The 25,297-nt window shown below is 46.8% G+C and overlaps 3 protein-coding genes across 7 annotated transcripts in view; 1 reads left to right on the forward strand and 2 right to left on the reverse strand.

Annotated features, from left to right (window-relative positions):
• Positions 1-7,332, reverse strand: part of CEP89 (centrosomal protein 89) — a 75,686-nt gene extending 68,354 nt beyond the window's left edge. For 2 of the 4 annotated variants that reach the window (XM_078063801.1, XM_078063800.1), the window contains exons 1-3: positions 7,203-7,332; positions 5,140-5,246; positions 208-366 (exon numbers count right to left, since the gene is read on the reverse strand). In XM_078063801.1, coding sequence (XP_077919927.1) covers positions 208-366; positions 5,140-5,246; positions 7,203-7,241 — 305 coding nt within the window. In that variant the 5' untranslated portion in view covers positions 7,242-7,332. Of the gene's footprint in view, positions 1-207; positions 367-1,088; positions 1,221-5,139; positions 5,247-7,202 lie in introns of those variants that run through there. The other 2 variants (XM_078063803.1, XM_078063802.1) reach the window with 2 other exon arrangements.
• A 273-nt stretch (positions 7,333-7,605) lies between these two features.
• FAAP24 (FA core complex associated protein 24) lies at positions 7,606-11,195 on the forward strand. Its single transcript, XM_036069020.2, has 5 exons — positions 7,606-7,744; positions 7,930-8,048; positions 8,163-8,302; positions 8,490-8,642; positions 9,982-11,195. The coding sequence occupies exons 2-5, from the start codon at positions 7,943-7,945 to the stop codon at positions 10,255-10,257; spliced, it is 675 nt and encodes a 224-aa protein (XP_035924913.1). The 5' UTR covers positions 7,606-7,744; positions 7,930-7,942; the 3' UTR covers positions 10,258-11,195.
• A 1,108-nt stretch (positions 11,196-12,303) lies between these two features.
• The window catches only part of RHPN2 (rhophilin Rho GTPase binding protein 2), a 64,107-nt gene continuing 51,113 nt past the window's right edge, over positions 12,304-25,297 (reverse strand). Inside the window, exons 10-15 of one of the 2 annotated variants that reach the window (XM_078063461.1) lie at positions 24,983-25,102; positions 23,230-23,424; positions 20,752-20,828; positions 19,517-19,663; positions 19,074-19,229; positions 12,304-13,662 (exon numbers count right to left, since the gene is read on the reverse strand). In XM_078063461.1, coding sequence (XP_077919587.1) covers positions 13,402-13,662; positions 19,074-19,229; positions 19,517-19,663; positions 20,752-20,828; positions 23,230-23,424; positions 24,983-25,102 — 956 coding nt within the window. In that variant the 3' untranslated portion in view covers positions 12,304-13,401. The remainder of the gene's footprint in view (positions 13,663-19,073; positions 19,230-19,516; positions 19,664-20,751; positions 20,829-23,229; positions 23,425-24,982; positions 25,103-25,297) is intronic. The other variant, XM_078063462.1, reaches the window with a different exon arrangement.

Genomic DNA, 25,297 nt, shown 5'->3' on the forward strand with positions numbered 1-25,297 from the left:
TCACAAGAGCCGCTCTAGAGAAAATTCTGATACGAGTCAAAAGCAATCAATGTCCCAGGACAGTGTCCCTTTGAGCCTGGTGATGGAAACCCGAGCACTAAGCTCCGGTCCTGACCACACGCACACGCGCACGCATGCGCACAGAAGCACACGTGAGCTGGGGCGCCTCCCTCAGAGAAGCCGCAGAGCCGGCGATATGGTCCTTACTGAAGCCTCAGCTCGGACGTGGTGGCATAGGGTTCGATGAAACTGTCCTTTTCAACGTAGGTCGTGTCACTCTCAGACAGGGATCTCTGGCGAGGCTGAGGAATGGCAACGGTCCGGCCGGTCAGTGTTGTTGCTAGGATGACTGCAGCCAGAGCAGATCTAGGCACAAAAACATGCCAGGGAGAAGGTGAGACGCAAACCGGCAAGGTGAAGGCTGAACAACAGGACACGAGAGTTACTGAAGGGTGACCTTCTGTTCCATATTTAGTGCGTAGCTACTGACTATGTGCCCGCCGTCTGTTAATGTGCCTCGTTTCATTATCACACCAACTGAATGAATGGATATTACTGTCATCTCCATTTTTTCCTAAAACATAAATGACTTGTCCAAGATTTCCTAGCTAACAGGAGATGGGTCCAGGTCCCTAATCTAGGCAGTCTATATTCAAGTAGTTTCCTTTTAAAATGAAAGATCAGGATGGGGGGCAATAAAGGGAGATATAAAAAAATATAGAAGATTTTATTTTTAAATTATTTTTTAAAAGATATATATTTATTTATTTTATCAAGAGAGAGAGAGCACACACGAGTGGGAGGGGCAGAGGGAGAGAGAATCTCAAGCAGACTCTATGCTGAGCGCAGAGCCTGACCCAGGATCTCACGACCCTGAGATCAGGACCTGAGCCGAAACCAAGAGCCAGACACTTAGCCAACTACGCCACCCAGATGCCCCCAAAAAAGATACAAAAGATTTTAAAGGGCATTTTAAGAACACTTGCAAATTATTCAAAACTATAATACTGGGAAGATAGAGTAATGGATTTACCCTCCCGCTTGAAAAAGCAAAACAAAACAACAGATTTACAACTGTGTCAGCTTACTGCCTGAGAGAATTTCCAAGTCATGGCACAGGGAGGAAGAGCTGAAGTGGAGCCAGATGGACCTCCTGAGCTGTGGAGACGGAGCTGAGCGTCCAGGAACAGCAGAGCGGACAGAATTTGCAGGACAGAGAACTGGAAAGGAGAAAGCTGAACAGAGAGAGCTCCGGAAATCTGCAGACGGCCCCTGGGTGTTCAGCAAAACATTCCTCAGTGCATGAATGTGAGGAAACTATCCAAGGCTGGGGGAAGAACCATCCACAACAATTAGAGGATCAGTTCCAGGTGCTTACACACGGTTGGGGACAATGCCTATACCCACCAGACAGATGGGAAAAAATTATAATCTACAGGACATTGAGTACAGTCCTCAGAAAGGTCTTGCCTCAGTAGTGGGGAGTAATTAGCCCAGGATTGAGCACTGCTTCAGATGTATCTAACAAATCATAAAAACAAGACCTAAAAGATCAAATCAGTTCCAAGTAACTTAACTGCATCCCAGAACAAAATTCCAGAAGATTTGTAGGAATACAAAAATATCAAGCACACAAGGTGACCCTTACAACAGTGTCTAGTATGCAATCCAAGATAACCAGGCATGCAAAATTATAGAAAAACACGACCCAAAATGACGAGAAGAATCAACAGAAACCCACTCAGAACTGAATGCATATGTTAGAATTAGCAGAGAAGGACATTAAGACAGTTATAACTGTATTCCATACATTCAAAAAGCTAAGTAGAAACACGAGAGATTATTAAAAAAGACTTGAGCTTTGGGAGCTGAAAATTACACTGTATGGGACAGACAGCAGATTAACAGCAGATTACCCATTGCAGAAGAAGACACTAGTGAAATTGAAGGCAAAACAAGAGAAAATAGCCAAAATGAAACACAAAGAGGAAATAATTTTTAAAAAAGCATCATGAGACATGGGATAAAAAATGCGACTGTTTTATGCTTTAAGCCACTAAGTTTTGGTGTAATGTGTTACACGATAATAGGTAACTAATACAATACAGCCTTTTCAACAAATGGTCCTGGAACAACTGGATATCCATATACAAAAAAATGAGCTTGAATCTGTGCCTCCCACACCATATTCAAAAATAAACTCAAATTGGATCATAGACCTCAATGTAAAGCCCCAAACTATAAAACTTCTAGAAGAAAATATAGGAGAAAATCTTTGTGGCCTTGGGTCAGGCAAAGATTTCTTAGATATGATGCTGAAATAATGATCTGTAAAAGAAAAAAATTGGTATGATGAACTTCATAAAAATTTAAAAATTCTGCTCTTTGAAAGACACTGTTAAGAGAATGAAAAGACAGGCCACACACGGGGAGAAAATATTTGCAAATCTCATATTTGATAAAGGACTTGTATCCAGAATATATAAAGAACTCTCAAAATACAGTACTAGGAACACAAACAACCCAATTTTTAAAAGTGAGCACAAGATTTGAATACACATTTCACCAAAGAAGATATACAAATGGCAAATAAACACAAAAGATGCTCAACAAACTTAGGTATTAAAGAAATGCAAAATAAAACCACAATGAGATACTACTACACTACTACTCTTAGAATGTCCAAAATTTACATTCATAAGCACATCTGTGGAGTGAGCCTCAAGAAATATGACCCCTTGGGTAGAGAGATCCAGAAATCTGTAAGGGAGGAGTTGGGAATTTCTGATGTGCACATGGACTCCAGGCACAACAGAGCTGCCTGGGCCAAAGGAATAAGGAATGGGCCACACCAAATCTGTATACGGTTGTCCAGAAAGTGTAAGGAAGATGGAGATTCACCAGACAAGGTCTATACATTGTTATCTACGCACTCTCACCACTTCCAAAATCCTATCAACAGGCAGTATGAGTTAAAACTACTGTCAACTAAAATTATGAAACCACACACACACACACACACACACACACACACACACACACACACTACTGACCAAATCAAGTGTTGGTGAGGATGTGAAGCAACTGGAACTCATACAATGTTGGTCAGAACATAAATAAAAACTTTGGAAAATAGTTTGACAGTTACTTAACTGTATATTTATACACCTAGTATATATGACCCACCTATTCCACTCCTAGGTATTTATCCGAGAAAAACAAAAGTGTGTGTAGAGAACAAAGATTTGTGCACAAATGTTCACAGCAGCTTTGTTTTTAAAATAATAAAACCTGAAAAAAACTCAAATATCCATCCACAGGTAAAAGGAGAAATAAATTGTGACATATTCATTATTCATATGATGGAACACTACTCAGCAATAAAAAGGATGAATTACTGATTTTCACAACAGTATGGATGAATCTCAAAATAATTACGCTGAATCAAAGAAGCCGGTATAATTATTTTGTGTAATCCCACTTGTATAAAATTCTAGAAAATGCAGACTAATCTAATGCGACAGAAAGCAGATCAGGTGGCCAGGAGATGGGGGTGAGGGTGGATTGGGCAGAGGAATGGGAAAGGGGAGAGAAGGACAGGAGGTAGGAATTACAAAGGAATATGGTATGCCTCCTGAGAAAAAACACTTTGAAATATTTTTAGTGTTTGTTTTTTCCGTAAGTACCATGTTGCTAACAAGAAGAGCCGTTTATTAGTGTTTACCCCGAGCCGAGGACTGTTATAAGTCCAGAAGGAAACCTGAGGGGATGATGGATATGTTTATTATCTCAATTGTAGTGTTGGTTTCATGGATGTAAACATATGTCACAACATGATGCGTTTCAAATATGTACAGTTTATTGTTAAGTCCATCATACCTCAGTAAAACTGGTTTAAGAAAGAAAAGACTGTTAAAGTCAAAAATAATAACAATATATTGTGGGATTTATAACATATGGAATTAGAAGGGGCAACAGTAACACGAAGGATGGGAAGGAGGAAACGGAAGTAAATGGCTGTAGGATTCTTACGCTATTACGCTACCCATAAAGCGCAGTAACATCTCAGTTTAATTTGAACACCATTTCCTACAAACAAAAAAAATGTAGAAATACACCACATTTGCCAAAGCCTTGTGGACTATTTTTGGCTTATAAACATTATAATCCAGGAAGATATTTTTGTACAGCAGAGGAGACAAGAGGTCTTCTAATGAACCTACAGCATGCTTGCCATGAAATGAAATGTGTTGGTTTTCCTGCTTGAGGATGGAAGGTAAAGCTAACCGTCTTGCTATCACTGCGGCCACATAAACATGGAAGCCCTAAAGACACAGAGTTAGGGTTGGTCACACAGACACTGAAGAGCTGGACAGACAGACCCACAGGTGTCCAGCTGTGAGACTTCGGACCAATGCATGACACCTGGGACCGAGCTAGAGAGGCCAACAAGACCTCTCTGAGGGTCGTTGAGAGGACAGAATGAAATCATGCTTCTGAAGGATTTACAACAGTCCTCGGCTCGGGGTAAACATTAATAAATGGCTCTTCTTGTTAGCAACAAGTGTTTTTCTCAGGAGGCATACCATATTCTAGTTTCAAAGAACACTAAAACAAAGGAACTACCTGTGCATGAAATTCGTTCTTACTGTCAATTCATTGATAAGTGTCAAGCCCAAGCCATGTATCCATGTGTTTTATGGATAAAAAACAGTCTAAAATTCTCCTGTGTCTAAGCCCTTAGAAGGCACAGGCAGGGGTGTTAGGTATAAAAGAAAGCCAGTTCTCTGATGTTGGGAGCATCGGAAGATGGGGGAATCCCAGGCCCTCGAGAGTGAACATCCTGCTTCCTTCCTTCCCCAAAATCAGCTCTTGTAAAAGGCAGACTTGTATTTCAAAAGAAAATTCTGGGCATAATTCAAATTCCTTTCAACATACTATGAACCTATATACTTGGGCTTTAATGCTTTGTATCTGGAAAACTACTAATCGCCTTCAATTATGAAATGGGCAAACTCCATACACCTGAAAGGGACAGATCATTATCCCACAGAGAAACCATATTAAGTGCTTCATTATGGAACCATGATAAGCATTTCGAAGGACGTGAATCTAACAGCCTGTTCACCTGAGACTCACCTTGGTCTCTCTGGAGAAGGGTTGGGGCTGCGGGGAGGAGGTGTGCGGGGCACAGCCGGCTTCGGTGCGATGCTGGCTGCAGGTAGAAGGCCATGGATGATGTGTTTCTGCACAAATGAAACCCAGCAGCGTCACTGGTGTATGGGACCACCTGGGTCTTGTCACCACCCTGCTTGGGGCCCGAAAGGGGACACCTGCACTGGCCACCCAGGGATCTAACCCCACCAGGAACCCAGTCCTCCCCCTGCCATCCCCAATTCCTATCTGGCCAGGCAAGTATGCCCACCCAGGGAACACCACTGCAGCTGCCCATTGTGGGGAACCGCTCATCCTTCCCTCCTCAGACAGGCTTCCCTGACCATCCCCCAGAGTCACTCTCTGGGACCTCCAGTCTCACAGCACGACCCCAATGACCCTACTCCCGCACATGCTACCCCACCTGCAGAATGGAAGCTTCCCGAGAGCAGGCAACCTTCTTGTCTTTTATCAACCCTGGAACTCAAGCACTTCCCCCATTACTCCACACTGTGTAGAAGCTTAATGAAGATTTTAGACAGTTTACCTCAAAGATGCAGAATAACGAAAACTAGTTCCTACACACAATGAAAATCAGAGAATCTGGCTTTAGGCAACTGGCAGTCATTCAGAAGTTTCTGAGTATAGCCACTCTCTAGGCACTAGCCATTATTCACCTACTAGAGGCAAAACACCAGGACTGCAATGAAGAAACCTTGTCTTCATCGACAAGGTAATAGAATGTGGAGGGAAAACACCCAAGTACTTATCACGTAACACAGAATTATGGAAAGTGCCAAGGGAAAGGTAAAGACAAATTTGGTGCTGGGATGGCACAGGGAGGGAAGGGCTCCTCCAGGTCTGGGGGCCAGCAAGGGGACCTCTAACGTCCCGCTGGAAAAAAATCACAGAGGCAATTAGACTGGGTCATCAAAGATGGCCACTGCTCTCACATGTGGGAAATGAGGTGGAAAAGCATTCTAGGAAGAGGGAACAGCATGAACAATGGAAAGAAGCAAGACAGTAGTGGCAGTGTTCTAGAACTAACAAGTATTCCAGTTTGCTGGAATATAGAAGCGTCTGAGGAGAGGCTAGAAGAATGCGCTGGGGGTAAGAGTGGGGATTGTTCCCATTTAAGAGTTTTTATACGTGACTAAGGAGAACCTGTGGCTTAGTGAGGAACACCCACCGAAATTGGCCCCTGGAAAGGCTCATCAGGCAGTGGTAGGCATGAAATTGGGAGTAGGCGCCTACAGTGTCAGGGTGGCTATGATAAGGTTGGAGGGAAGCATTCCAGGCAGAAGGGATAGCAAAGGCCTGAACGAATAGAAGAAATGGCTGGAGTGTGTGGCTGTTGGAGGCACTGGGTTTTAAGGAGCGCGGCAGCACGATCAGATGTCCAATTTAAGGGGCGCCTGGGTGGCTCAGTCGTTAAGCGTCTGCCTTCGGCTCGGGTCATGATCTCAGGGTGTTGGGATCGAGCCCCGCATCAGGTTCCCCGCTCAGCGGGAACCCTGCTTCTCCCTCTCCCACTCCCCCTGCTTGTGTTACCTCTCTCACTGTGTATCTCTGTCAAATAAATAAATAAAATCTTAAAAATAAAATAAAAGAATCCCCCTGGCTGCCATGTGGAAAACGGTCCTAGGAGAAAGGCAAGACTGGAAGCAGAGAAACAGTGGGGAGCTGCTGCAGCAGCCAGGTAGATGCTGGAAGCCAGGGTAGGGGCGGGAACAGCTGCAGGTTATATTTAGTGGGTAGAATCTATGGAACTTGGCTGATGGGGTTACACGGTGGGTAGCAGAGGGAGGACTCAAGAACGACCTGCCACTGGGGGATATTCAGCAGTGGAGTAGGTTTGTGCGGGCAGGAGTCCCCCGCGACTCCTGTCTCACTGAGGCCGACCCTGGGATAGAGGATGCTTTAGAACACAAAAAAATCAGGGCTTCTCGAGTGGAAAACAACTTCCTTTTGTGCTGCCACCTGGCCTCAACCTCAGGCCAAATCCCAACCCCCTCCCGTTTAACTCCTGGCGCCCCGGATCTACTTACAAACTGGCTCTTGCGGCCCCTGCGAAACCGCTGGAGCATCCTTGCTGCGGGGAGTGGCCGAACCAGGGCTGGACCGACGTGCTGATATCCTCCCAGGTGAGGACCGCTCCCTAGAACCTGAGCCCCTCCCGCTTGCTTAGCCCCAGACGCTTTTTCTACGCAATGCACTTCGCAACAACCTCGTCTTCCATTGGCTCTGCTTTCGCTTCGACCAATCAGAGCTAAGGTTACTCCGCACCCGTTGCTCTTGGCAACCAGCGGTCCCCATTCAAAATCGTCCTGGGCGGAAACAGTGTGTAGTCCGTTCTCTTATTGGCCAGATCAGGTGTCGATCTCTGACGCCATAGCCTATCTAGCGCCGTGGGAGGTGGAGGGCGGGCAGGATGAAAAATTGGCAGGCGCACCGGAGGGAAACCGGAAGTGGCGCGCCGCGGGTGAAAGCTCAGGAACTTCTGGCAGGGGCCCAGGTGGGGTCCGGGCTGGCTCCGGACCAGACTGAGCAGCCGTGCCGCAGACCGAGCGGGGGTACCAGGAGCCAGCAGGTGACGAAAATGAGGGACGCGGCTACCAGGACGGGAATCTCCTGGGTCTTAGACTTTGGCAAATAATTCAGTCTTTTAAAGACACTGCAAGCGGGTTCCTGCCAGAGAGGCCCCGACTTCGAGGGGAGCTTGGGGCGGTGTGCGGGAGAGCCTGCTCGAATGCCGTCTTCTGCTTTCCTTATTAGATCGAGGCCGCCTATGGCCAGGAACCCCTCTGAGAGCACCGGCCCCATGCACGTGCCTTTTGGGCATGTTGTGGCCAACGAGAAGTGGCGCGGGTCGCAGCTCGTGCAGGGGATGCAAGGTCAGTGGGCTGCCCTTTGCATAGGTCCTCTTCTAAGCTTTTTCAAAACGTGCTACCTACTGTCGCCTTTCACCCAGAGCTCACGGAACTCCTTTTTCTTGTCTGTGTTCTAAGGGAAAATTAAAATCGTTTTTGAGGATGGCCTGACACCGGTAGATTTTTACTTGTCAAGCAGATCTTGCATTCTTTATGTCACCGAAGCTGATTTGGTGTCCGGAAATGGCTACAGGAAGAGGCTTGTTCGGGTTAGAAATGTAAGTACTGAATTGAAGACACTGAAACGGAAAATTGACTTCCATCCGCCGCCTCCTCCATCCTCTGGAATAATTTATATACAACCATTGGCCATTCCAAGCATTCTTGGACTGATAGCTTTCTTAAACTGGAAGGTAGTTTTGTTACAAAATGGTTTACTGTTTGGGTTTTTTTCTTCCTTTGAAGTCCAGTAATCTTCAAGGTATTGTAATAGTTGAGAAAACGCAGATGAGTGAACAATACTTCTCGGCCATACAGAAGTTTACGGTGCTGGACCTTGGGATGGTGTTGCTTCCAGTGGCCAGCCAGATGGAAGCATCCTGCCTTCTCATCCAGTTGGTAAGTACTGATTGCTACTCCGCTGCAGGAGCCCTGCCTTACTGACTCTCACCTGACCTTCCTGGATCTTTCACTCCTGCTGCTGCCCTTGCTACAGTTGCAATCCATCAGTCCTGTCTACAGTATGCCTCACTTATCTGTGGTCAGCTGCAGTCCAAAGCACATGATCCTTATTTATTTATTTATTTATTTATCTGAGAGAGAGAGAGAGGGCACAAGCGGGCAGAGGGAGAGAGAGAAACAGACTGCTGAGCAGGGAGCCCAACGTGGGGCTCGATCCCAGGACTCTGGGATCATGACCTGAGCTGAAGGCAGACACTTAACCAACTGAGCCACCCAGACACCCCGCAGATGATCCTTTTTTGAATGAAAACAAAAACCAAAACCTGATTCTCCATTGTCTTCACTGATTATTCATCTTGGCTGGGCTTTAGAATTTCCTGAGGAACTTTTAAGAACAGCAATACATGAGCCTTACCTCAGACCAATTAAAAATCAGAATGTCAGGATAGGGCCTTAAGCATCAATTAATGTTGTATTGTTGATTTTAAATTTCCCTTTTGATGTGCAGCTAGGATTGAGAACCAAATTGAAAAATGAAGGAGCCCCATGTTGTTCATAGATCACTCTTCCTTCTCCGCGGCATCCCTTGCTTCATTGTTCCTAACTTCTCCTGATGTAATGCTGTCTATCGTCTGCCTTCCTATATCCACCACTAACTGAAAACTGGGTTTCTCCTTTGATAGGCAAGCTCTATCCAGGTCCTGTACCAAGCAGGTCCAGTTTAGTTTTAATTTAATCCCATACTGGGTGCCTGGGTGGCTCAGTCAGTTAAGTGTCTGCCCTCCACTCAGGTCATGATCCCAAGTACTGGGATCGAGTCCCACATTGGGCTCCCTGCTCAGCAAGGAGTCTGCTTCTCCCTCTGCCCCTCCCCCCTGCTTGTGTGTGCGTGCTTGCTCACGCTCTCGCTCTCTGTCAAATAAATAAATAAAACCTTTAAAAAAAAGATTTAATCCCATACAACTGAATTGTTTCTTAGTGGGCCACAGGAACATGTTTGAATTCCTCAGAGTATGTTTGCATTGCTTTATCCTAAGCATTCTGAAAATCCAAGTTTTAATAAATTGTTCTCTTAGTCCTTTGTGTACTCATATGGTTCATCTTTCAATAATTTTGCTGATGCCTGAAAAATTATATTCACGGTGTATGAAAACATTTGTAGTGGTAGTCAAGCTGGACCAAAGGGAAAAGGCAAAACTAAATTTCCATAAATTTTTAAGAGAACGGCCAGTCCTCTAGAGGGCGCTCACGTGCTTTCCCTTTACTATTGGTTTAGGTTCAAGAACAAACCAAAGAGCCCAGTAAGAACCCTTTCCTCAGTAAGAAACGGGCTCAGATCCCTGAGCTATCCCTCCTTCGAACTGTGCAACAGATCCCAGGAGTTGGAAAAGTTAAAGCTCCCCTTCTGCTTCAGAAGTTCCCAAGTATCCAGCAACTAAGTAATGCTTCCACCCGAGAACTAGAGCCAGTCGTGGGACAAGCCGTAGCGCAGCACGTTCAAGCGTTCTTCACAGGGCCCAGCTGGGACCGCAAGCTACCGGATCTTGTTTGATTTTCATATTTAAAAATGGAGAACAAAGACTTTCCTGCCGCAGCACCTAATGAGTGACTTGGTGAGGCCTGCACGGAAGCTGCCAGTTGCCCTGCCTTGCTCTCTGGGTTGGGGCGTTTAAGTTAGTGGGGCTCCCGATAGCCCGGCCCTCACTCTGCTAGTGGAAGAGGAGGTGTGGAGGGCACGCCTGTCCATAGAGCATGTGACTCTTGATCTCGGGGTTGTGAGTGAGCCCCACCTTGGGGGTAGCAATTACTTAAAAACCAAAATCTTAAAAAACAAAAACAAAAAAACAGGGGCCCCTGGGTGGTGCAGTCCGTTAAGTGGGCTCAGATCATGATCTCAGTTTTGAGATCAAGCCCCGCATTGGACTCCATGTTTAGCATGGAGTCTGCTTGGGATTCTCCCTCTCAAAATAAACAAACAGGGGCACCTGGTGGCACAGTCGTTAAGCGTCTGCCTTTAGCTCAGGTCATGGTCCCAGGGTCCTGGGATCGAGCCCCACGTCGGGATCCCTGCTCAGCGGGAAGCCTGCTTCTCCCTCTCCCACTCCCCCTGCTTGTGTTCCCTCTCTTGCTGTGTCTCTGTCAAATAAATAAAATCTTTAAAAATAAAAATAAAATAAATCTAAAAAACAAAATCTTTAAAAAAAGAGAGAGAGGGCCCATGGGGATCTTCCTAAGAGAGTTGAATAAGGGACTCTCAAATTCAACAAAAAGCCGGCCCGGGCATATTGCCCTGTGTCTATCATGGAAAGGTCTAATCAAATTTCAGGAGGTAGATGTGACCATCTAAAGGAAACAAACCTACAATGAAGCGCTGTGCTGTGTACCATAAACCCCTTGTTCCTGGTGGCAGAGCCCGTGTTCTTGCAATGTGGTCTTAATATTACTGTTTTGAGGGTGTTGCCAGTGTAAATAAACAAATGTACTGCCTTTTATCTTCCTTCCTTCCTCCCTCCCTCCCCCTTCCTGGTAGCAGCACAGTTTGTTCATAGTCACTGAGCATGTCTTCTCAACACAGCCTGGAGTTTGGAGTTCCCTTTTAAAGGTAGAAAGCCAGCGTGTATGAAGGAGGAAAAGAATGTGTTTGCCAGTGTATAGCCCAACAGTGGGAAGAGAGAGAGGAAAATGGCAGGGCAGATGCATCCAGAGAGGAGAGCCCCGCGTGGGAATGAAAAGGTAGTCAGCCACTCAAAAAAGAAATGCACTTAGCCACTCTGGAAAACAGTATGGAGGTTCCTCAAAAAGTTGAAAATAGAGCTACCCTGTGACCCAGCAATTGCACCACTGGGTATTCACCCCAAAGATACAAATGTAGTGATCCAAAGGGGCACCTGAACCCCAATGTTTATAGCAGCAATGTCCACAATAGCCAAACTATGGAAAGAGGTCCATCGACAGATGAATGGATAAAGATGTGGTGTATATATACACAATGGAATACCACTCAGCCATCAAAAAAAAAAAAAAATGAAATCTCGCCATTTGCAATAATGTGGATGGAACTAGAGGGTATTATGCTAAGCGAAATAAGTCAGACAAAGACAAATACCATTTACTTCGCTCATATGTGGAATTTAAGAAACAAAACAGGGTCATAGGGGAAGAGAGGAAAAAATAAAATCAGAGAGGAAGACAAACCACCAGAGTTTGTCTTAATCATAGGAAACAAACTGAGGGTTGCTGGAAGGGAGGGGGTGGGGGGTAACTAGGTGATAGACATTAAGGAGGGCACATGATGTAATGAGCACTGGGTATCATATAAGACTGATGAATCACTGACCTGTACCTCTGAAACTAATAATACATTATATGTTAATTAACTGAATTTAAATTAAAAAAAAATGCCCTTAAAGATGCCATATGTTTTCAAAGATACTAAGGTAATTTGAAACCTCTCTAAGTGCTGTTTTGTGAAATGTTAGTCATTATAAAAGACCAAACCATAAGAACATTTTGTGCATTAGGGTAGAAACAATTTGAAAGAGGAGTGAAATAAGTAGGAAAAAAGTAAAAAAAAACAAAAACCAAAAAAACCATTAACTCAGGCAAATGAATATGTTTATTTAAATATTTATACAAAAATGTCCCTAACAGTAGTGGATACACTTTCCCAAATATGGTTGCTTCCCTTTTGATATTGCACACTAGAAAATATTTACGTTCTTGTTAATTCTCAAAAATAGATTACAATGCTACTTTTTTTTTTAACTATATAACTTGTACTATGTCAACCGTGAATCTTACAAGAATCACGGCATCATCCACCTTATGTCAAGAGAAACTGACAGGTAAGAATGTCATTTTAAAAAGTCAAATAGAGCTTTAAACTAGAATCATTTACATCTTTACCTTATAAAATGTTTCTAACCCATCTTAAAGACTCTTAAAATATATAATTATGTATTTTCTACTTTAAACAAAAATGTTTTGAGTATCAAACAGCATATTGTCTACCTTGTAGATAGCATCCCCATCTAACACTGCCACTGTGTTAGCAACTTGTAAATGACATCAGACTAGAAGCAACACTGTTCCTAAATTGTGTGTGGTTTTTTTGTTTTGTTTTTATCTGGTAAGTTATGACAGATTTGTCACTAGACTTTATCTGGCAATAGCATTCATATTATGTAGAAATAATCATAAAATCTTACCATTTTAGGTTCATGAATTCCCCTTAGGAAGCAGTTCTTTGGAACATTTCTTAATACTAACTTAGTAATATAACTAAATCAGTATAGTTCCTTGACCTGCCTTAATTTGGGGTCATCTGAATTCCGAGTTAAGGAACGATCTATTACCCAAGGCTAGAAATGATTACAAGTAGGACCAAGAGAGGGAACCCTATTTAATTCTGATAGTAACTGCAAATCGTCACTGCAGCCGTTAAAAATAGCCACGTTTTCAACACCGTTCTATTTACAATACTTTATATAATAAATAACTTGCAGCAATATGGTGACACTCCCCAATTTCTTGAGGTTTCTTGTTACTTTCATTCATGAAGACCTACCAATTGTGAGTTTACCCAGTGACAAAATGGGATTTGCGAATATTTAGAAATTTTCCACTGTGGCACAAATAGGAAGGCCTGGTCAGCACCGGAGACATCTGGGGCCTGGACGTTTTTTGTTTCTTCACATTAGTACAAAGAACTGTCAGAGTTGAGAAGGCTGAAGGGAGAGGGAAGCTTCTTCTTGACTTGAGGCCTCGCAACCCCAACTGACGGGAGGCACAAGGTGCTGGCCGACTTCTGTCTGTTCTTGTTGGTGCCCCAACTCAAAAAAGAAAGCTTCTTCGAGATTTTCTTGGTTTTATCAGTTTTATCATCATCATCTATGGCTAAACAGATCATGGAGTAGGTTTTCTGCATTCCCACAGAGTATGTTGCACACTTATTATGCTGCACATGGGAAAGACAAAAAACGGTGTTAGAAGTCCTCAAGATAGCTGATAAGTGACTGCAAAGTCTGAGGCTCACATTTTGCACTTACAGCATCCTTTTTAAAATTAAGTTGATATAATTCTGGAACTCGAGTGAATTAACGCTTACACAGAATTCGGTTCTTAAAAACAAGGACAATTTTTAAGGAATAGACTCAGTAGTAGTAATTTAGGCTAGCAGTAGGACTCGCTTTTTAAGGTTCTTATTCTATTTGTAAAAATAATACTCATGCTGAACAATATGAAAATACATATACTGAAGAGTAGGGCATCCCTCGCACCTTGACTTCCAGGCCTTTCCCCTGAAGTAAGCACGATTACTATTCTGCTTTTATTTTTTTAATTTTTTTTAAAAAATTATTTATTTATTTATTTATTTGAGAGCGAGAGAGAGCATGAGCATGGGGGAGGAGCAGAGGGAGAGGGACAAGCAGACTCCCCACTGAGCACAGAACCTGATGCAAGACTTGATCCCAGGACCCTGGGATTCTGACGGGATTGTGGCCTGAGCCAAAGACAGATGCTTAAGTGACTGAGCCACCCAGGTGCCCTCTGTTACACTTTTAGAGATAATGTTCCGATCCAGGTATTGATGTGTGCATAGGTATACGTCACCGTTTGTCTTTCCCGAAAAGGAAGACACTACACACTGGTCTGCCTCTTGCTTTCTTCACTTAATGAACGTACCTTGGATTTCAGTCCATGCCAGTAGGTACAGATCAACTTCATTCTCTTTATAGACAATATGGAATCTGTGGTGAGGATACTAGTAACCTTTCCCCCCTATCTTTTAAACTGAGGAAATACACATAACCTAAAATTGGCCCTTTTAACCACTGTCAAGGGTACAGTCCAGTGGCATTAAGTACATTCAACTGCTGTGCAGCCATCACCACCGTCCACCTCCAGAACTTTCTCCTTTTCCCCAGCTGAAACTCTTTGCCCAGTGAGCACTACTATTAACTTTTAAAGGATCGTGTAGGGTTCAAATAGGAAAGCTGCAGATACTTTTCCAGAATCTTCCATGTGGGTTATCCCCTGCTTCCAAGGTTTGCCTAACATTGGAGTTGCTTTGTTCACCAAATGTTTACTGAACATCTACTATGTTCCAGGCACCGAAACCAGGCCTTTAAATATACGTACTACATATCTAAAGTGGTGGGGGGCGATAGTCATCATAGAAATCAAGGCATTTGAGAGGTGGGACAATAAAGAATGGAAGGGGTATTCACTCTAAACTGTCCCTCTCGAGTCTGGCTCCTTTGGATGAAGATGTCCCTTCCTTTTCTATAAAACTGCCATTTACTCCCACCATACTCTACAAGACATGCATGCGTGCTCCCATTAAAAACAATAATAAATAGTCCTGGATGTAGATTTCATGCCTGCAAACACTTTTCAACCTTCACCTGCTTAAACTCCATTATGCATCTTTATGACCATTCTCTTATAAATACCCTTGATCCTCTCCCATACTTCAACCAACGAATGCCAAGTCTAGTTAAACTCCACCCTCTGCCTCCCCCCAGGCCTGTACCCAAAGGGCTGCACGTTACTGGGGGATGTTTACCAAGCCGACTGGTCTCCCTTGAAACCCTAACCCTGGCCTCAAACCTCTACAGGGCACCTCATTACCTGGCACTCCTAAGGTTATCCTAGTAAATTCATTCCTTCTCTCCTAGATGTCTCCTTGAAGCCCCACACATGTCCTCCTGATAGTACTGTGCTATACTTAATAGCATCTGTTCCTAAAGACAAATCCTTCTGTGTGCCTGATTCTCACTCCCTCCTCCCGGTATGTCCTCCATCCTGCACTCCTGCCTCCCCGACCTTTACTGTTTATCGATACCCACACATACCCACACGACTACCACCACCACCCTTGAAAAGCTTCCCTTTTCCCTATGTCCCCCTCCCAGCTCACGCCCCCATGTCTGCTCCCTTCCTGCCACTCCCTTTTTTCTTGTCCTCAAGCACCATGCTCCCCATTACCCATTCTCCAAATAATCCAGGCACCCCTCTGACTCACAGCAATAGGGAGCCCGGTTTGAGAGCCTGGCACTCATTCCACTTTGTACAAATGAGGAAACAATCCTAGGGAGGGTACTAACTTGCTGAAGGCCACACAGCTGGTTTCCAGCAGGCAGGGCCCAATTCCAGGCCTGGGGTCTCTCCGCTACATCAGCAGTATTCCAAACGTGCCCCATGGAGGAGTGCTGGGGGTCTCCACCGCAATCCAAAGACTGCGGTAGCAGATCATCTGTTCAGCTAGGTCCCTGGGCTTTATTCTCATTATCTGGTTTTGTTTGGAGCAAAGGCCCAGCAGTTAAAAACAGCACTCGGTTGCCACTGTCTAAGGCCTCGCTGGGTGACAAGAATAACCCTATCATGGTTATTATTACACCTCTTGTGAAAGACACGTATCCCATGCTAGGCACCACCTCGCCATCTTCCTGCAGCTCAGAACCAGTCCCTGATGCCCATGGTCACCACGGGCGATAAAGCCAGGATTCCTTTTCACGCAGTCTGCATCTAGAAAGTCTTGCTTTCTACGTCTACCTCAGCTCCTTCACGAGCCTGGCTCCAAGTTATTACAGAATGGAAAGATAAACCTTTCTCCTTGTAAAGCCACACCGTGTGCTGGGCAACACACACGCGCGGGCACGCGCGTGCGTCCCAACCCTCTGGTCCTGAGCCCAGCTCTTTTATTTATCCTGCTTTTGGACAAACTTCTTTTGTTTTTGGTTGGGACCCTGATCCCTTGCCCAGCAATTCTATAGATTCTGCCCCTAAAAATTCCATTTCTCAATGATCCCTTCCCCCAAGATGCTCTGTGAGTCCGACTTCATCTTCTTTAATTTTTAAATGGAGATATAATTCACATACCTTAAAGTTCACTATGTTAATACCACTCCGTGGCTTTGAGTCTATGCGGAGTTGTACAAGCACCACCACCACCTAATTTCAGAACAATTCTTTCCCCTCCCAAAGGAAACCTTAAACCCATCAGCAGTTACCCCCCAATTCCCTGACCCCCCAGGTCCCCGGCAACCTCTACTCTACATTGTGCTTCTATGGATAAGCCTGTTCTGGACATTTCTTATCAAAGGACTCACACGATCCATTCACTTTCCAGGCCTCTCTCATCAGAGTTGTTTCCATCTCTCCATGAAAAGTGTCCTTTTGTCCTGCTGTCAAATATAATAAACACAACTCCATCTCTTAACTGTACTCTACACAACCGACCATTTTCTCTTGGCAGGATTTTCTTCTCTCGATTCCAGAAGCTTCTTTTTATCCTCTCTAAATGCCGCTCCGCAACTTCCTTTGCGCCTGCTTCTCTTCTAACTGACCTCCGGATGCTTGTGGGGTCTCCAGGTTGAGCCCCTGACCCTCACCCCTCGTGGGTAATTCCATTTACTCTCTTCACAGCTTTAAATATCATCTCTGTGTTGGTGATTCTCTGATGTTTATTTCTAGCTCTGACTTCTCCCTTGAACTGAAGATGTGGACATCCAGCTGCTTACTTCACATTACATTTGGGCGTCTAACATCATGTGAAACATTCACGGTACAACCCTGTTTCCTCTCTCCTCTCCCTCCCTCGCCCTCTTCCCCGTCATTACAAAAAACGGTGCCTTCGTTCAAGCCCAAACCCGAGGAGTCATTTTTCTCTCCAGGATGTTTTTTACACAAATCACCTACAAACCTCTGTCAGCTCTACCTCCAAAACCACATCTCGGGCACATGCCACCTCTCTCTCCCTCCGCCGTCACCCGCCCTAACGTCAGCTGCTAAGCTCGCTGGCCCGGGCACCTGCCCTGGCCAGCTCCCGCTACTGCCGCCCAGCCAGCCTCCAGGCAACAAGACGTAAGACGTCCTTCTGAAATAAACATCATTCCCCTTCTCGAGAGGCTCAATGGCTTCCAAACTCCCACCGCTGCCTATGAGGCCCTGCCTCCCTCCCACCTCACTTCCTGTCACTCCCTCCCTGTCACCATGTTCCAGCTGGAAGGCCTTCTTTCGGATCCTCCCGCAGGAGAAGCTTCTTCCTGCTACAGGGACTCTCTGCACCTGTTGGTCCCCCTGCCCAGAAGGCTCCTCTTGCGCCTCCTCAAATGGCGGGTTCGTCCCTGTCACTCGTTGTTTCAGTACAAGCCCTCTCTAGAGGAGCCTCTCCCGCCTCCAGACGTTCTTTGCTTTTTTGTTTTTTTTTTAAGATTTCATTTATTTATTTGACAGAGAGAGACACAGCGAAAGAGGGAACACAAGCAGGGGGAGTGGGAGAGGGAGAAGCAGGCTTCCCGCAGAGAGGGAGCCTGATGCGGGGCTTGATCCCAGGACCCTGGGATCATGACCTGAGCTGAAGGCAGATGCTTAATGACTGAGTCACCAGGCGTCCCCCACCTCCAGACGTTCTGTCACGTTACACATCGTATTTTCTGTACTGCACTTATCAGAATCACAACCACATATTTGCGTATTTAGTGCCCGCTCTATGGGGGCAGGGACCGCATCAGACTAGTTGAACCATAGCTCTAACACCGAGGGAGGGCCTGACACACACAGATGCTCAGTCACTATCTGTTGAATGAATACATGAGTACCGTTATGGAGGGAAGTGTCTAAGGTACCATTCTGTACCATTTCAGTATTTTTTTTTTTTACCATGAGTACATATTACTTTTGTAATCAAAAAAGAACTTAATCAGGCAGTGCCTGGGTGGCTCAGTTGGTTGAGCATCTGACTCTTGGTTTTGGCTCAGGTCATGATCTCAGGGTTGTGAGATCGAGCCCCGTGTCCGGCTCCACGCTCGGTGGGGAGTCCGCTTGGGATTCTCTCCCTCTCCCCCTACTGGTCCCTCTCTCTCTGCCGCTCACTCACTCTCACGCTCTCTCTCTCTCTCTAAATTAAATCTTTAGGGACGCCTGGGTGGCTCAGTCAGTTAAGCATCTGCCTTCAGCTCAGGTCATGATCCCAGAGTCCTGGGATCGAGTCCCGCATCGGGCTCCCTGCTCAGCAGGGAGCCTGCTTCTCCCTCTCCCACTCCCCCTGCTCATGCTTGCTCTCTCTTTCTCTCTTGCTCTCTCAAATAAATAAAGTCTTTAAAAATAAATAAAAAAATAAAATCTTTAAAAAAATTCAGAAAAATAAATCAAGTGGTTCTTTCATCTACAGCATTTTTTTTTTACAGTTTTCCAATGATCTCTGGCCCCAGGTGAGCACATCCCAGCAAGGACGAGCTCAGGAGTCCAGTCGTCAGGTCACCAATGCAGGCAGGAGGTGCAGGGCCTGGCACACCCCTGGGGCTGGACTCACGCCGGCCTCACTCTACAACTCTTGTTTCCTGCCGGCCTGTCAGCACTCACCATGGACGAGGTGAAGTCCAGCAGGCTCACGATCTTCATCTCCACGCCGTCCCTGCCACACGCCTTCAGCAGCCTCATGACCTCGCTCACCGTCAGCCACTTGCAATCCACGTCTTGAATGGAAACGATATAATCCCCTTCCTTGGCCCCTGCCAGCTACAAACGTAGGATTTACAGGAAGGTCAGTGTTCTGTTCATTCCAATCCCTGGATCAGTTCCCAAGTACATGAACAAAATCGACGGCACGCGTGAATCCTTTGCTCTTTGGGCGGGTAGCACCCGCAAGAGGCCTTTCACAGTCAGACCTTTTACACAAAGGAATCCTAAATTCATTCCTACACCCAGGTAGATTTGTTTGGGTAGCTTTCTTCGTACGTGACTGGTCTGACTGCTTCCAAGGCAACGGTGAGTTTTTCTCCTGATCTAGAGAGACACACGCTTACCGCGGCAGAGCAGTGAGGATCCAGGAAGTGGACCTGAACGGGGGAGTTTCCTCTCAAGGTGAACCCCAAGTCCCCTTCTTCTGCAGTGAAGTGAATGCTTCGAGGAGGCGTCCATCTCTTGTTAGCCGAAAACACCGATAGGGGGCCCTTTGGAACAGAGCATCGTTAGGTGTAGGATCTGAAGGCTGAATCAGGCACTTGAAAGCTACAGGAAATGTCACCTTGTCCTTGCAGATGTCACTCGGCCTTGTTCGGATACCAATGACACCACTAGGGACAATACGTGCTACAGCACTCCTACAAGAACATTAACTGCCATTTTCTCTAAAATAGCCAATATATTTGAAAGAAAATGTTTTGTTTTTTTTTTAGATTTTTATTTATTTGACAGAGAGAGAGAGAACACAAGCAGTGGGAGTGGGAGAGGGAGAAGCAGACTCCCCACTAAGCAGGGAGCCTGACACAGGGCTCGATCCCAGGACCGTGGGATCATGACCTGAGCCGAAGGCAGACGCTTAACCGACTGAGCCACCCAGGCACCCCAAGAAAATGTTCTTTAAAAAATCATCTTAGGGGCGCCTGAGTGGCTCAGTTGGTTGAGCGTTCAACTCTTAATTTGGGCTCAGGTCATGATCTCAGGGTCCTGGGATCGAGCCCTGCATCAGGCTGTGCGCTCAGCACGAGTCTGCTTATCCCGCTCCCTCTGCTCCTCCCCCTGCTCCCATGCACGCACTCTCTCTCTCTCAAATAAAATCTTGGGGCACCTGGGTGGCTCAGTCGGTTAAGTGTCTGCCTTCAGCTCAGGTCACAATCCCGCCATCCTGGGATCGAATCCTGCATCGGGCTCCCTGCTCAGCAGGGAGCCTGCTTCTCCCTCACCCCTATGGGGCTCCCCCTGCTTGTGCTCTCTCACTCTCTCAAATAAATAAATAAAATCTTAATAAATAAATAAATAAATAAATAAATAAATCTTTTTTAAAAACCATCTTAATATAAAGTCTCTAATTTAAAAAGTCTAATAATATTATTGGGGCGCTGGGTGACTCAGTCGGTTAAGCATCCGACTCTTCATCTCTCGGCTCAGGTCTTGATCTCAAAGTCATGTGTTGGGCTCCACAATGGGCATGGAGCCTACTTAAAAAAAAATCTAAAATGATCTAAAAATAGCCTTTTACATACTTCCAACTTGTATGAGCTGTCCCCTTGAGTCACTATGAAATAAGCATTCAACATACCAGCTTCTGGAAGAAGTCTGTCACTGTCACCTTGGAGAATTGTGGCAATATAATTTCAACCTCTTGCTCAGTTTTAGCTGGAAAAGAATATTAAAAGGAAAAGCGTAAATGTTTCTGTAACTGAAAGTGATCCTTGAAAACTCAAGCCTAAGTCTTTTTTCCAAAGGGAAGAGAAGCAGACCTTTCTCCTGGTCTCTTGGCCTTCCTCTTGGTCTAGACAAGTAGTACAGAAGATGGACTGCTGGTCAACCCCCTGGCCCAGTGTCACCTGTACCTTCCATCTGGGTACCTACCATGAGCCATACCTTGCTGTGGGGCTGGGACAGAGTAGTGACAATCGGACACATCCCCTGCCTTCAAGAAGCGTACATATATTCTAGCAGACTTCCTTTGGCACTCATGAAACCCGACTAAGAAGTCATCTACATTTCAAGTGTGGCTATTACAGGAGGAAGTACCGTGTCTCTCAGCACACAGTCCTGGGTGAGATGAGCTTCCTCTTTTCATCATTCACGTGTGAGATGAGGATTTTAGTGGGATGTCAGTTTGTCAAGTCGTGTCCACTGAGAGCTTAAATCTCCACCATCCTATTCACGGGAGGCTCAAGCCAACCCTTACCACGAGGCTAGTCAGCTCCTAACACAGGATCCCAGAACAGGCTAAGTATACAGAAAGAACAGTATAAAAAGAAAATCTGAGGAAGAAGCCTGATCCTGCCAAGGTAGAACACAGCCCTCTACTTGCAGGATGGCTCTGTGGCTTCTACAAACTGCCAGACACAGTGTTGGGCTCAAACAGGGTGCCCATCCATTACCAGAGTGGCACCATCAGCCCTGGACAGCCTCGCCAGGAGCCGCGTTCCCCTCCTCCCTCCATGGAGGTCGTATCTCTACCTCCTGGCCACAGAGCACACTGTGTGGACAAAGGGGCCGAGGAGGTGCCAGTGTCCATGAAGGAGAATCATGGAGTGCCATTCCTGCCTCCACCTACCAGCTTGGTCACCTGGGGCAAAGAGTCTGATTTCCCTAAAGCCTGTACTGGCTCATCTTTAAGAGGAGGGCAATCCTAGTCCCTCCCTATAGAGCTGGAGGGAGAGTTGAATGAGATTCCATCTGTCGTGCTTACTATTGTGCCTGGAAGACCTCAAATGCTCAGTAGATATCCGCCAGCATTACCACAGACAAGCCCAGGGTTCCAGCTTGAGCAGGGCTCTGTTTCTAACAACTGGCCCCTGGAAATTGAGGTGGAACCTCAGAGACAGGAGACAGAGGTGTAGGAAGTGGGGTGGAAGGAGGTATGGACAAAGGGGGTTCCCTTGATTGGGCCACCCCTTCCCCTAACTCTTTAAAAGATCCTAGTCATTCCTTAACTATAAAGTCACCTCTCAGAGAGGCCCCCCAACTCCTGCCTCCTGGGGCAGAACCGACAGCCCCCTCCCCAAGGGCAGCAACAACTGTCCCATTCACCTCCATCTTCCTGAACCCCGGATGGTAATTAACATCTTGGAAATGCCTAGAAAGTGCTGGTGGTGCATGATCTCACTGATACATGGAATCTAAAACAGTCAAGCTCATAGAAGCAGACAGCAGAATGGTGGGGTGACAGTGGGGGTTGGGAATGAGGCAATGTTGGTCGAAGCTACAAAGGTTCAGTTGTGCAAGATGAGTACGTTCTAGAGATCTAACACAGCATGGTGACCACAGTTAACAATACCGTATCGCCTACTTGAAATCGCCAAGAGGATAGATCACACATGATAAACTAGGTTTTGAAGAATTTTGACTGCCCAAGTAAAAATTTTCCCCGCACCCCCTGGCTCCACTCTTTCAGCAGAAAATTTACTTCTCATTTCATAATAAAAAAATGTTTGTCCTAAAACAAAGAGGGAAAATGTTGGTACTGAAGGAAGGAGAGAACAGGAATGAGCAAGCGCAGGAGAGGGAAGAAGGAAGCATTTGGCTTTAAAACCTTGGAGCTGGAGGTAAAAGGCCGATACCGCAGAGTGCATTCCCAGAGGCAGACGGAATCGGGGGGTGGAGCATTAGCAGAAGCATCTAGGCGAAGGTAGTTTCTGAGGTCTCCTGACTAGAAGCGACAGCTAGAACCCCAGGGAGGTTATGAGACTTTAAGGAAACCATCCAGAGGAGACAAACCAGCGAGAGTAGACCCCCAAGAATGCCAGGAGGGGGTGGGTGGGATCGGGCGAGAACAGTCAGCAAAGGGGGTGCTGAGGGAGGTGGGGACAGAAACAAGGCGGCAGGGCACCCTGACACCGAGGGGGGCATACTGAGGGACGGGGGGGGTCACATGCTACCACGAGGTCACTGAGGACAAAGACCATAAAGAAGCCCCTGCACTGAGGGAGCAGAGAGAGAACTCAGGGTCTGCCCAAGCCTTCCCGGATGAGCGGATCAAGGCTGTGCCCCCGGAGAAATGGGGGCACCCTCTGCACCCCCCACAGGCTCCCAGGTCACTCACAGATGATGTCGGGAGCCTCGATCAAGTTCAGCAGGTCGTCGTCCTCCCGGTGCTGGGCGTCCTTGAGCCGGGACCGCTGGTGCGCCGCGGACAGCACCTCCTGCAGGACCTCGATGTCGCGGAGCTTCTTACACAGGCTGGCCTCCCTCACGGACTCTTCGTGATGCGCCACGGCTCGGCGCACATGCGACTTGCCTGCCCCCAGAAAGCCGACCCCACGTGACACGGTGCCCCCGCCAACTGCAGTGTGAGTACCTTGGGGAGAGCCCAGGTGCCCAAGGACCAGCCCAGAAGGGTGCACCTTCTCTTTTCTGAACGATCTGCCTGGACAGCGTAAGTCCCTCTTAAATCCATGTGCAATATGCTCACTCGGGTCTATAAAACGTTCATTCGGCAAATATTTACCAAGTGTTCTGGGCACTAGAGGGGAAGCAACAAACAAAAACTAGCCTCTGTCGTCATGGAGTTTATGTGCTGGTGGTTGAAGACAGATCATCAACAAGCAAAGAAATCAGTAGTGGATCATGGGGTGATAAGATTAGGGAGAGAAATAAAGCAGGCCAGGTAGCAGGCCTAGCAAAATAAGACTGGGAATAGAAAGTTGCTCTTCTATGATGGGTGATCCAGGAAGGACTTCTTGAAGGTAACTTTTGAGCAGAGCCCTGAAGGAGGCGAGGGGGAAGCTACAAGGATATCTGACAGAAGGGCACTCCTGAAAGATGGAACAGCAAGTGCAAAGGCCCCGGGCAGGAGTATGCCTATGTGTTCCAGGGTTACAAGGAGCTTGGGACTGTGGCCGGAGGGAGTGAGGGCTAGAGGGAAAGGCAGGGAATGAGGCCAGAGAGGAGCAGGGGACAGACATGTCTCCAGCCTTCTGCCCGTACTCTGGGTGGTATGGGAGCCCATTAGGGTGTGAGGACTGATGTGATGTGACCCATGTGAACTGAGAATGAAGGAATGAAGGAATAAAGAGGAAAGCAGGGGGACCAGTTATGAGCTGCATGACCTCTCTGGGCCTCTGTTTCCTTAACTGTGAAATGGGGATCATATTATGCCTATCACACAAGGCTATGTGAGATCGAAGGGAGTCAATGTGTGGTAAGTAAGCACTGCATCCATGTGGCTTGGACCTGGGTGGTAGGTGAGAGGTGGTCGGATCTGGGACGTGTTGTCTAGGTAGAGTCAATGGGATTTGCCAATCACGGGTGGGGTGAGAAAGAAGGCTGAAGGCGGGAGGTGAGTCCCAGGTTCCTGGCCTGCGCACCTCTAGGCTGGAGTTGCCATCAGTGAGACTGGGAAGTGCGTGTGGGCGTAAGGAGCAGGTTTGGGTAGTAGAGGAATTCAGGCTCGCACATGGGAAGAGAGATTCTGACACCTGGCAGAGACCAAACCAGGACCACTCATCACCAGTTCTTAGGTGTGACAGAAGAACATTAACAAATGTGCCCTTCCACGTTCGGATGACCAAGGGCCATCCCCTGGACCACGAGGGGGTGGGAAGATCGTCAAAGCTCTGGCTCTGCTTTGGGAGGCCCAGGGCCTCAGAGAACCTGCAAGAACACAGCCCCAGGAGCCTGTTGAGGCTGCAGACTGTGCCTCACGGTTTCTGATCCAGAGTGGCCAGGATGACCCAGGATGCCCTGCTCTCTGGACCCTGTCCTGGGGACCTGTCTGGGCTGTCTGTGAGCAGGACCAGCTAGCTGGGCATCGAACGGGGCCTGCAGACAGAGGGAGCGGGACAGCCGAGGCATACCCAGCTGTCGGCGCTGGTGCCCGTTCTTCAGCGTGGCTAAGGGCGTCAGTCCCTCCGGCATGTGGTCGTAAAGCTGGGACAGGCACTTCTCCTGATGATCCTCATCAGCTCCCGGCTTCACTGCAACGAGAGCCACAGGGTAAATCCCTTCTTGTGGACGTGACCACAGACTCTGGAGACAGTGCCTCGGACCCCTCAGAGAGGGCACTTGGGATAACAGGTCTCCTTTCAGCCCCTGGACACACCGGCCATCCAGCTCACAAGTCTTTGTGCACTTGGGGCCAGGCGCACCCTAGAGGCTCATGGTTTGGCTCT

The sequence above is a fragment of the Halichoerus grypus genome, chromosome 15, assembly GCF_964656455.1.
Source record: "Halichoerus grypus chromosome 15, mHalGry1.hap1.1, whole genome shotgun sequence".
Taxonomy (NCBI): Eukaryota; Metazoa; Chordata; class Mammalia; order Carnivora; family Phocidae; genus Halichoerus; species Halichoerus grypus.

Coding starts and splice junctions, on each gene's coding strand:
- FAAP24 (XM_036069020.2), top strand. CDS start 7,943: ATGGCCAGGAACCCCTCTGAGAGCACCGGCCCCATGCACGTGCCTTTT. Junction 8,049..8,162: donor GCTCGTGCAGGGGATGCAAG/GTCAGTGGGCTG, acceptor CTGTGTTCTAAG/GGAAAATTAAAATCGTTTTT. Junction 8,303..8,489: donor GGCTTGTTCGGGTTAGAAAT/GTAAGTACTGAA, acceptor CTTCCTTTGAAG/TCCAGTAATCTTCAAGGTAT.